Source organism: Petromyzon marinus, chromosome 8 (genome assembly GCF_048934315.1).
Source record: "Petromyzon marinus isolate PM22_M1 ecotype Great Lakes invasive population chromosome 8, UKy_Petmar_22M1.pri1.0, whole genome shotgun sequence".
NCBI lineage: Eukaryota > Metazoa > Chordata > Hyperoartia > Petromyzontiformes > Petromyzontidae > Petromyzon > Petromyzon marinus.
This window is the reverse complement of record NC_133674.1, coordinates 13,387,100-13,399,831: the sequence shown is the minus strand read 5'-3', so window position 1 is coordinate 13,399,831 and position 12,732 is coordinate 13,387,100. Positions and strand designations below refer to the sequence as shown.

At 43.8% G+C, this 12,732-nt stretch overlaps 1 protein-coding gene across 4 annotated transcripts in view; it reads right to left on the bottom strand.

The window, feature by feature from the left end:
- LOC116940240 (E3 ubiquitin-protein ligase MARCHF1-like) overlaps window positions 1–12,732 on the bottom strand; it is a 177,118-nt gene that overhangs the window by 16,686 nt on the left and 147,700 nt on the right. For 2 of the 4 annotated variants that reach the window (XM_032949739.2, XM_032949740.2), the window contains exons 2-3: window positions 7,803–7,882; window positions 1,182–2,325 (exon numbers count right to left, since the gene is read on the bottom strand). In XM_032949739.2, coding sequence (XP_032805630.2) covers window positions 1,182–2,296 — 1,115 coding nt within the window. In that variant the 5' untranslated portion in view covers window positions 2,297–2,325; window positions 7,803–7,882. The remainder of the gene's footprint in view (window positions 1–1,181; window positions 2,326–7,802; window positions 7,883–12,732) is intronic. The other 2 variants (XM_032949741.2, XM_032949742.2) reach the window with 1 other exon arrangement.

The following is a 12,732-nucleotide window of genomic DNA, read 5'->3' as shown; positions in this document are numbered from 1 at the left end:
AGTATGTCCCTGCATTTCTCAACAAGCGTGGCCCCAATTACTCTCAAATCCGTGGAGGTTTTATTAACAAAGGGTGACTTGGGTGATTGGCCAGCTTAAGGCAGTGCTTTTCAACTTTACTCTTCGCTGTTAAACCCCTTTGCTTCTTATTAACTAAATCTAATCTAAGCCTTAGTGAAGTGTTGTTGGACAATCCTTTTCTGTGGCGAACATTGTGAATCTGCACTCGTGACTGCACCCATCTCCCGATCAGTATCCGCTAGGCATGTCACGATTCACCCCAATTGTGAGCGGATTGCAGAATATGGATTTGCGATTTGATTCAATAATTCTTTCTTTACAATTGTGCTGCAAGTAGAATGCACCGTGGCCGCAAAGTTAACGTGAAACACTATTCATGAAAAGTATATATGAATGGACATTAATCCAAATACATTCTTAAATATATTGGACACATGTATCATGAGTGTGATAAGAATATTCGATTAATGCAATAATGTACCTTCATATGCCACTGCTTTTTTACATGGGAGGGGGGAGGGTTTTTAGAAATGTATGAGCAGGTGGAAGATTTCGCACACATACGTATGGGTCAACTTGGTCAAAATTTAAGAGCACTATAAAACATTAAAAACTTAGTAACCTCTTCCTTCGTGTTTATGTCTGTTCATATAAAGGCCATAACCGACTGCAAAAACATGAAACTATGGGAAAATACTACAGGGTGTCAAGTTTGATAACCTTGCAGTTTATTGACATAATCTGGATACATTATGCACATAAACCTGTCCAGTGGAACAGCGAACAATAGTTCTTAAATGTCCAAACAAAAAAATGCATGATGGATCATCGTGTTCAGGTTTCCCTACAAATCCTTTGGACTGAGGCGAAATGACTAAATTCATTTACAGTGCGTCACCATCTCACACAGGATGTTTTGTTGAGAACAGGAGAGGATGAGCCAAAAACACTCGTGGCTCTTTTTTCTCCAACCCCCCCCCCCCCCCCAAAAAAAAAACTTGTGAACAATAACAATCACTTCACCTCGACACCCAGCACGGCCGTAAAACATCCTGATTCTCAGCTGTTCTTTCCCTTCCGAGTCTACTGGCAAACGCTCCTCGTGTACGTGAGCCCGGAAGACCTAATTTGCTGACAAATCCTGAGCAAAAACTCCTGACCTGCACACATCTCCAAAGCTGGCAGTGGAGGACTTCCTCCTGATGCTCGGTTGAAACGAGTGACCACTCGTCAAGGAGTTGCCGCTCGACACGTCGGAACGCTCGGAGACCTTGGCAGTAACAGCTTTGCTCCGCTTCCTCCTTTGAACCCCCATAGCAGGCGTTTCTTCGTAAACATCATCGCCACTGCTGCGTTTCCCTTCATCTTCACTGCCATTGTCGTCTTCGCTATCGTCGTCGTCGTCATCATCGTCACTGCTGTTGCTGCTACGCCGGATGTTTCGTGGAGTGATCTGCAATTGTTTAGCCTCACTGCCGCGTGGCTGAGTAACACACCCTATCTCTGCGTCTCGGTACGTTGCCCTATTTGCCACAGCATTGAAAGCCGCGTTCGCGCAGCCATCTCCGGCACCGTGAGATTCTGACGACTCCGAGTGCAAGCTCTCGAGCGTCAGCACTGAGGACTGCTTACGCAAGGTGGCAGCCGGCTTCACTTGGATGGGTTCCACGTGCGTGATGCGTCGATGCGCGTTGGCCGTGCTTGCGTGAAACAGGCCGCTCGACCCGCTGCGGGTGCCTGCCGGGACGGGCGACGCACCGGCCGCCGGACGTTTGATGACGGGCCGCACGGGGGCCACGCTCGTCTGTGTGCCACGCTCCGAGGACGTTCCGCTGCCCCGCCGAGAGCTCGGCCGTTCCCTCCGCATCTCTCGGGGCGACCTCTTCGGCTCGCGATCGCAGGAGGACGACGTTGAGGAGTCGCAGAGACCCCCGACGGCCGCCCGCTGCCGATCTGCCTTCTGCCGTTTGTCCCTTTTTGCAATTTGTGGCAAGGCGCCTTGCCCGGAGGATTTGCGTGCCCGTGGCTTTTTGTCCTTCTCCCCGGACTTCTTTTGGCGAGCATCCTTTGATGTTTCGAAAGCGTTGCCATTTGCACACAGTGAGGTTTCTGAGGTTAATGCAGGAGACTGCTTGCGGGTGTCACTGCGACACTCTGATATCGTTTTAGGGCTGCTCCTAACATTTACCATCTCAACACTTTCCTTTTGCTTCTTTTTTGAAGCTTTTGGTTTTTGCATCACAGCGTTCACTGGGAAAGTGGCCTGAGACTGCATGACTTTTCCTGCATCTAAACCCACTTCATCTGCACACGATCACACATGGAGCAAGAGAAGAAGATGGAGGGGGAAAAAAAGGATAGGAGAACAAAAAAATAAGAAAGTTACAAATGAAAGAAAAGTAATGGAGAATAATGACTAGGGATAATAGAAATCCATTCCATTCCACACAAAATAAAACAATGTCTCGCCAAATGTTATTGCTAACTCAGAGGCGATAACTGTCAGTAGAGAAATTATCTTCAAGTAAAATGATAAAGGTGCAAGACTACTAATGCTTGGTCATGCCAATTGGCGAAAGTGCCTCCACTAAAGGGCGCTCTAGAGGGCTCATCTCGAGGGTATTTGGCCTATTCAATATGTGCCAGACGTCTCAGAAGATGTGGGAATGCCCACATATTACACTACTACATGCGACCTTCTGATCGCCTATTCCAAGCTGCTAAGTGGAGTTACATTTTGAACACAACAATGTTGCAGTATCGTCAGTACAGCATTTTCAATTACGCAATGGTGTACAGGTATGGACGCTAAAATATTTAGATGTTGTTAAAACTTACGTAGGTTTTTTTCTACTTCAGTTTGTAACCTAAAAAAAATACAGCTATTTAACAAACAAACAATTTGCGCAATAAAATGTTTTACTGAACGTTAAAAAGTAAGATTTCGAGCACAATTATTTCGTGTAAAATTAAAGGACCGAGCAAAAGATGCGCGGAAGATTTCAAACAAATACGAGAAAAGGTCAGGGGTTTTCAATGTCAATCCACAGACGATTGAAATTCTGTAAATGGAAGACGCTGTTCATTTCAGATTTCCATTAGTGCTGTCGGCAGCAGCGATACATTATTTATGTAAGGTGCGTAACAAAGCTGTACAGTTGGAACAGCAAATGACAATACGGTTCTTCAGCGATGGAGAGAAGCGTGTGTTGTGAAATGGAGAAAGCTGAAAACTGAAGGGGAAAATAATTGGATGAAGACGGCAGGCAGGCAGCACGGTGAAATGGAAGACAACCGCGCATCAATATGCAAATGAGCGCTCACTGGAGGCAGCTACCCTGCGCTAATTTAAGGAGACAGGGTGAAGCGCCAAAGGATTTCTTCTGAATTTTCCACATGCCGGGTGTGGTCAGCAGAGATTATTTATAATTATCAAAGGTTGGCTTCGGCGCAAGACCGCTTACATTACAGTCAAAATGCATTGGCAAGGTCTGCAGAAGGAAAATTGTAAAAGTCCACAGCAAATACGTACAAGTTTTCCCAAAATGAGATTGCAGATTCAGTGGCGGTGAGAGAATGGACATTTATCGATGAAACTCTCTTTTTCGTCTTGTTTTAATTTGAATGAACATTTAAAAACGAGTTAATTAAATACCACCTACAATCCTCTTCCAGCGTTGAAATTTTAATTCTTGCCATTCTTAGGTAGTCCTTAATACATTTATACACTGAATAAGGAAATTAAGGTATATAAATAAGTGTTGGGAATGACATTGCCTTTAATTGTCCTTGCCAGTATTTCCTGTTAGGTCTACCTCAAGTGACCGGCCGTGCTTTGAGTTTCACCACCAGATGTCAACCCACTATTTATCTCCATCGAGAAGGCACCTTCCACTTTGCAACGGTAAGTCATGATGCGTCGTCACATTTTTACTCCACCAGTCCATTTGCACTTTATAACAAATGTAATCATCATCCGTAAGCAAACCACTGCAGGATGAATATTTCACCAAGACGCTGCCATCGCTTACAATCCTGTGATGTGAAAAACCCACCTGAACTCGGCTGGATTATACAATCCACCTCGCACCTAGAACCAATGCAGACTAAGAGAAGACGAGAATATGAACTGTTCTCCTTCCTTCCCCTGAGCCTAACCCTAAGAGCTTGATTTATATTCATCTGGTGTTGGTATTAATATTCAATCACTTTCCTCGGGTCCCGTGAAATATTATTAAATAAAAATGCTCCAGTACTTATTTCATCGGGTATGAAAATCCATAAATTGACACAAACCATTCAGCAGCTAACATTGAAACTTTTCTTTAGCATTACGCATATTAATTAAGGTCTCCACAGAATTTATTAACGTATTACTAATGCAGAATTAAAATGCACTGATTACTACTGCTTAATGTCCATTAAATTCCTCAAAACCAGTACATGTGTAGAACATTTCTATCTCAGTAAATGGCATGCAACCCCTTTCTAAAATGACTGGGACAATAACTTTGAACTCTACGTAACATTTCATTACCTCCAACATTTGCGGTCTGAGCCCAATAATTCGAAGGGTGAATGTTGGGCTTTTTATAATAATAATATAAATTAAATATAAAAAGGGAAAATAATGTACAGCTGTGTAAATAACACTGCTGGATGGTCTCTTGAAAGCCATTCAGTCATGGGGGCTGTTTGACCGTATTTCACCACTTTGGTCGGTACAGGTTGGTGACGCCCTCCAGCACGGCTACATGTATCACTCACCACTGAGGTTAGCCATTGCCATGTATTGGCGCTCAGGATTCCAGATTCATGGTACACTAACCACTGTGCCACCACTCCATATGACAAATAGAATGGTACAGATGCATGGCGCCTGAAATTTATTTTACTTAACACAGCTCAATTAAAGTGCCATGAGGTGTAAGTCGTGACTTGAAATAAGGCATTAATATTCAATGTGTCAACTTACTATTTAATCGTAAGAGGTTTCTAAATGTTAGCCAACGTTATGAATAACATAGGATGCAGTTAATATGTAATGTAGTGAAATGCTGTGTAATAAAATCGCATAATTTTGCAAAGCCGGTGTAAAAAAAGGCATGTGGGCACACAACAGCTACTTTCAAAGCCAAGGCTTCGGGATAGTGCTGTTTATACTGTTGCCTTACAACGCGAGTTATCCATTCAGCTGCTAAATATACTCCAATCATTGGCATCGTTTACTAAATCAAGGGACTATGCAGTATTCACGGTTCAGGTTTGCTGCTGCCAGTAATTATACATCCATCACGATGGGCCTCTTGTGAGATATAAATTAGGTCATGAATTCCTTTTAATTATTATATTTCCTTGTACACTTTCCCAGTAGGGCATCCCAATGTGCCCTTGCTAACATAACCCCTGGGCAAATATATAAATGGTGGATTCTACGCATAAATGTTGGCCGATAGCACTTTTCTTGTGAGGCTATGTAACACCAGGGGAAATTTTGTTAGCCGCATGCATAATGTACTATTTGGCACATTCAAATTAAAACACTGTTATTTAATTTGCTCATGTCACATGCAGGTATGTGAGATCTGCAAAGACCTCTCCCCAAAGATTATCTGCCTGTATCACTAATGCTTGCTCTAATAAGCAAGCATGGCCATAAGTAATGCATCACCATAGGGCAGAATTGCATCCAAATCTGGCTCCAAGAATGCATCAGTATGAATAAATTCATACCAACAGCCTGTTCAATTGCAGGTAAAATGCTCCACAGGCCCATACATGTACAGCGAGGGAAAAAAGTATTTGATCCCCTGCTGATTTTGTACGTTTGCCCACTGACAAAGAAATGATCAGTCTATAATTTTAATGGTAGGTTTATTTGAACAGTGAGAGACAGAATAACAACAGAAAGACGCATGTCAAAAATGTTATAAATTGATTTACATTTTAATGAGGGAAATAAGTATTTGACCCCTCTGCAAAACATGACTTAGTACTTGGTGGCAAAACCCTTGTTGGCAATCAAAGAGGTCAGACGTTTCTTTTAGTTGGCCACCAGGTTTGCACACATCTCAGGAAGGATTTTGTCCCACTCCTCTTTGCAGATCTTCTCCAAGTCATTAAGGTTTCGAGGCTGACGTTTGGCAACTCGAAACTTCAACTCCCCCCACAGATTTTCTATGGGATTAAGGTCTGGGTGACTGGCTAGGCCACTCCAGGACCTTAATGTGCTTCTTCTTGAGCCACTCCTTTGTTGCCTTGGCCGTGTGTTTTGGGTCATTGGCATGCTGGAATACCCATCCACGACCCATTTTCAATGCCCTGGCTGAGGGAAGGAGGTTCTCACCCAATTTTTGACGGTACATGGCCCCATCCATCGTCCCTTTGATGCGGTGAAGTTGTCCTGTCCCCTTAGCAGAAAAACACCCCCAAAGCATAATGTTTCCACCTCCATGTTTGACGGTGGGGATGGTGTTCTTGGGGTCATAGGCAGCATTCATCCTCCTCCTCCTCCTCCAAACACGGCGAGTTGAGTTGATGCCAAAGAGCTCCATTTTGGTCTCATCTGACCACAACACTTTCACCCAGTTGTCCTCTGAATCATTCAGATGGTCATTGGCAAACTTCAGACGGGCATGCATATGTGCTTTCTTGAGCAGGGGGACCTTGCGGGCGCTGCAGGATTTCAGTCCTTCACGGCGTAGTGTGTTACCAATTGTTTTCTTGGTGACTATGGTCCCAGCTGCCTTGAGATCATTGACAATATCCTCCCGTGTAGTTCTGGGCTGATTCCTCACCGTTCTCATGATAATTGCAACTCCACGAGGTGAGATCTTGCATTGAGCCCCAGGCCGAGGGAGACTGACAGTTCTTTTGTGTTTCTTCCATTTGCGAATAATCGCACCAACTGTTGTCACCTTCTCACCAAGCAGCTTGGCAATGGTCTTGTAGCCCATTCCAGCCTTGTGTAGGTCTACAATCTTGTCCCTGACATCCTTGGAGAGCTCTTTGGTCTTGGCCATGGTGGAGAGTTTGGAAGCTGATTTATTGATTGCTTCTGTGGACAGGTGTCTTTTATACAGGTAACAAGCTGAGATTAGGAGCACTCATTTTAAGAGTGTGCTCCTAATCTCAGCTCGTTACCTGTATAAAAGACACCTGGGAGCCAGAAATCTTTCTGATTGAGAGGGGGTAAAATACTTATTTCCCTCATTAAAATGCAAATCAATTTATAACATTTTTGACATGCGTTTTTCTGGATTTTGTTGTTGTTATTCTGTCTGTCACTGTTCAAATAAACCTACCATTAAAATTATAGACTGATCATTTCTTTGTCAGTGGGCAAACGTACACAAGCAGCAGGGGATCAAATACTTTTTTCCCTCACTGTATGTAGTGGCAGACTTATCATAAATCAAAAATAATAATTGCTCCCAGGCATGGCAAAATTAATATACAATTATCCAAGCAACTTTTGGGTGGCATTGTTAATAAACAACTAGCTACAACTTAATAATGAAAACAGGGCACTTTAAATGCAAAAAGCGACTGGCATCAGATCTCACAAAAACATTTGAAAGGGTACCCTCCACAATGCCAGCTGTCCCTGCGTAGCACTCGGTGACTCAACACCTGACCTGCACGCAGGCATTAGTCTGCCATTAGGGGGGTGATGATTGCTATGCATAATCCCAACTGAGTGATTTTTTTTGTAACTTTTGCAATGTTGGATTTACCACAATGTTGTTTCCCTGGGTGTGTGAACAGACCCATGGGCTCACCTGCAGATGTCCTGGTTGGAAGGGCTGACGGATGCGCGAGAGGCACTGCGTGGGACAGTCAGCGACGTGGGGCTGCTCGCCTGTCAAATCAAAGCATTCACGCAAAAAAAGAATTAGAGGCAACCTGCAGCGGCCATTTCCTTTGGATTCCCCAGGGGTAAATTTCATTTTCACCACACTCAAGCATTTTCCTTCATTATTTTGCATGCGGGTTTGTTTCCACATAGCTGTTGTCACGCTGGGTTAGAAATGGATATATTTTGGTGGCAAGCAGTCCGAATGTGCATTTGGGATTAGGGAAAGATGTACTCTTAAATCCTGTGATGAATGCATCTCAGCGATTATGCCATTTTATACAAACTTTATAAATGGTATTTCATCTGTTTGCATGGCATCAGCCCCAATTCGCGTTGGCACAACCCTGGCTACTGATGCACTACGGAATATTTTGCCTTGCTGAATGCATGGAAGCTATTCCTCGCAAAACAAAATGGGCCAAAAACCACAACATGAATTGGGCGGAATCAGTTTTGCAGGATTTCCTGCATTATCAATGAATGCACAAGTGTTTAAACAAACTCTGCGCAAATCAGGCCCACACACACACTACATGTTATAGGTTTCTTGTGACAAGTTGAAAAAGAACTGGTAAGATTACAGCTGTCTGAAAGATATTGAAAGCCTTATCTTGAGTTAAGACTGAATAGAGTGAAAGATTGTAAAAACGAATAAGCAACAAATATAATACAAGGGTAAGCATTATAACTCTGCCATGTGCTTTTGGGTTATGGCACGTGTTATTCGGCACGATGTCTGAGCTTTTGCTCCATGCGCCGGGAGCTTCTTGAAATCAGTTCCTGATGGTTTTTACTGCCGAAATCAGCTCCTGAAGATGATCCCAGCACACAGAGCGAAACGTCAGACATCATGCAGAACGACGCATGGCACAACCAGAAAACGCATCGGAGAGCTGCAAGAACACAACTGTGAAAAAACGCCTACAAGGTTCGTAACGGAGAGCATCGTTTTCCTCTATGCAAGTTTGATGATACCAAAACGAAAGTGCAGGTTTTCCCAGCAAATCAAAATTAAGAATGCATTCAATATTATTTCAACATATAAAAAGCAGCGTGACCTCAAACGCTCACACGAGGATTATTGCACGTCTCCCTCTCTTGGGTTCCGACATTTATTTTTAAGCGATAAAAAAAGTGTGACTGTCAACACAACAGCGAGTGCTCGACATAGGCCAGGCTTGCGCACGGCAGTGGCGCGCATGCTGGTGTGCCGATGTGCATTTTTATTCTACTTTCATATCCTTGTTTAAAAAAAAGAAGACAATTAAATGCTGCACCTACTGTGCAATTGCCAGTTGCGAGGTGCAGGGCAGCCATGTGGCACCTCGTGCAGAAATGTGACCTCCCTGAAAGATATGCACTGTGCTTCGTATTTTTAGAATGACATTCATGTGCGTGCCTGCTAAGTGTCCCCTTATTTATTTATCTATAAGAGCTATACTGGGAATGCGACTATCCCTAAATGAAAGCATTCATTATTTATTTAGTTTGCCTATATTTCCACGATCACTGGAAGCTGCAAAATGGCAGGCTTGAAATGCATGGAAAAGGGCCCAAATTTCTCATTCCAAAAATGGTTAAAATTACTTTGTTAGTTCTGTATATGCATATGTGCGAGTACACGCATGCATGAATGATATGTATATAAAATAAATACAATATTGCAAGTAAATTACAACTTCTCGCTTGTGTTAGTGACTCACTGCATGAGTTTTGCGCCCATTATATGATACTTATTGTTATTATTACTTGCGCTAAAACGAAGGCGAGTGATATCTGCAAATGACATGCAGCCAATATACACAGGAAAGCATTTGTTTAAATTGGTGATGGGAACTTTCCCAAAATGGCATCGTGTACAATGCACCAACTATTCCCTCCAAAACAATGTTTAAATGTTTACATTTTGCTCAGTGGAAGTCCATTACGCGATGACTAAAAACGGAAATCGGCTTGCTTACGTGGCAATTTGAACACAGTGAACACTGCCAATGTCTGCTCAAGTGGTTCACAGCTCACATGCTGTGCATAGTGCAAGACAAGCACTGATAAATAGCCATACGGTAGGGGCACAGAAGGTAACCATATACGTATTATACACTATATAGCAGCCTGATACGTAGAAAATACCAGCCTGGTGGTGCAGTGGTGGTACAGCGTGTGGGTTAAAATTAAAAAGTTGAGAGTTCAGATCCTGGTTGGGGCCAACTCGGTCATTCAGCTCTTTCAGGGTCAACAAAGTGAGTGCCAAGTTGTGGGTTGTGGAGAATAAAGAATTTCCACCACTGGCCAAGGGCTGTAAACAGGAATTGAGTTGAGCACCAGTTGAGCACTGCTCCATTCTCAATTGAGCGGGAAACCACTTTAGCTCTTGATTTTCGCATAGAAAATGCATTAAAAAAAACTGTCCCACAGAGGAACATCTCTCTGCCTCTTCATAGCCACACCTCAGCGATGTTAAGTTACTTTCACTATGTTTGTCTTTTTATCCCTCCTTGTCCATATGTCTTGAAAAGAGGCAGGTCCATTGCCAAGCACAAAATTAAAGGGAGTTCCCTGGGGACTTCTAAACGTTTCTAGAATCAGTAAAAATCCAATGTAACGATTCAAAACTTTAATCAATGCATCGAAAATGCACAGGGGTATGCAGTGTTATGCAGTCACCTACGATCTAACCAAAATTAAATATTCTATCTTGGCTATTCATCAGGAATTAAAATGTGTTTACATCCGCTGTGGTTTTCAAACTTGTATTAATGTGAATTCCAATGTAAATAATGATCCATTTTGCCAAGCTCTGGTAAACAGTTATGCAAATGCCCCTTTTAAGAGGCCACTTTCAAATGAATGTCATCCACCTGTGCAGCTTCAAAAAATCCTGCCGTGGCGAGCAAAAGGGGCGATAAAATTACTGTGCAGCGCACACATAATGCTGCAAATGCCACCTCAGTCCCAACGTAAGCACCCCAATGTGCTATATTCTGTTAGCCGATAAACGTAGAACCTTTTTTTCTAGGCGCTAATCATCTAATATTCTGCTCGTGTAACATTTTTAGCGTCAGTTTTCAAAAGGGGCATGCGGATTTACATCCACATGAGACAGGTCAGCATGACATTAATGGAGTTGTGTGTGACTGTGCGGCTGTGTTATGTTGCGGGGAGCGATAGTGTAGCGGTTAGCGCGCTGCGCTATGAACCTGGCGACCCGGGTTCGATTCCCGCTCACGGCCACCACCAGTGAAGATTATCTGAAACGGTCCCGGGCCTCCCCTAGGCGACTCAGCCTCAAATGAGTACCTGGTGCGGTGTGTAAACATGGCCACCCACCCCCTCGTGTACCGTTCCGGCCTTCATAGGTGCTCGCTAACAGCACTTGCCTCTACAGTCTGTTAAGGCTATATGGGGGATCTTTATCTTTGTGTTATGTTGGGAAGCGGTAATGTCGCTGTTAGCGCGCTGCGCCATGAACCTGACCACCCGAGTTTGATTCCCGCTCATGGCCAACACCAGTGACGATTATCTGAACCGGTACTGGGCCTCCCCTAGGTTGACTCAGTCTCAAATGGAGTAGTACCTGGTGCGGTGTGTAGTAAACATCGCCATTGGGGAGACAAAGGCGGTCGAGCGTGGTGCTGGCCACCCACCCCCTCGCGTGCCGTGTTGGCCTTCACAGGTGCTCGCTAACAGTGCTTGCCCCAACAGTCTGTGAAGGCTATATGGGGGATCTTTGTCTTTTGTGCGAGGTTTAGTAAGAAGTAAAGAGCCCAGTGCCACCTGCGCATAGGCACGTTTTTTTGCCAAAGTATTATTAACAATGCCAGCTGCCGAAATATTTTGTTTACACTTGTTAGAACTCCTGCCAACATCATAGAACACCTCCTGTCTGGTAACATCATCGGACTAGATCATCAAAAGATATAGCATGTTGACTCACTCCAGTGTATTTCTTTCATTTGCAACCTGTAGGGAGCGTACATACATATACTGCAGTAGTGGAGGCAAATACATCAAGTCATTCTCTAGCGCTGCTGCAGGTTCTGTACCCTCCAATAAGACTACGGTGAAATCACACATTACAGCTGTCAGATAATCTGTGGCCAGGCTTAGACTATTACACTTGTTGTAGAGTGGAACCTTTTTCACTTCAAATGTTTACCTAGAAATTGAAAGAAATAGTTTATTTTCGCACTGGCGCTGCTTTTTCTGGTGATCTTATCCAGTCAAACTGGATTTCAAGTCTGGCACAGCTTCAGAGGGCCGATGTTGGTATGACGTCCTATCACGGCACCACTTATTTGAGGCCACTACATCCTAATTAACGCCAGTACAAAGTTCTAATGACGCTTGGCAGAAGCAGCCTCTCTCAGCACCAGCTACTGCGAAGGCCATATCATCTCCCACGGTGAGAGCACGGTGGTAGTGGGGGGGCAGGCATTGAAGCTGTTGCGAGCAGTTCTCTCAAACTTGTTTGTCAGTGCCACTCGGTTCCTGATTTTGATGTGAGACTGAAATAACATTACCTCTCCCCCCCACCCCCCCCAGCGACAAATTATTTGGGGCCACTGCACTAGCAGCGGTGTACAAGTGGTGTACAAGCACAAATAACAAACAAAAATCAATACATCCGTCAATAACACTGCCTTAAAAGGGAGAAAAAAATATGGCACATAGATGATGTGCTGCTATGAAGAAGGGTCGTTTGTCAAAATTTGACCTATTAGATGTTTCTACCGCTGACATGTGGTTTTGCCTAGTTTAACAAACGTGTTACCAACAGTCTCATAAGCATGCAACGCACTCTTCAAGTCAGCCTCAGACTGGACTCACACAAGACGGCTTAACAAACAATAGAA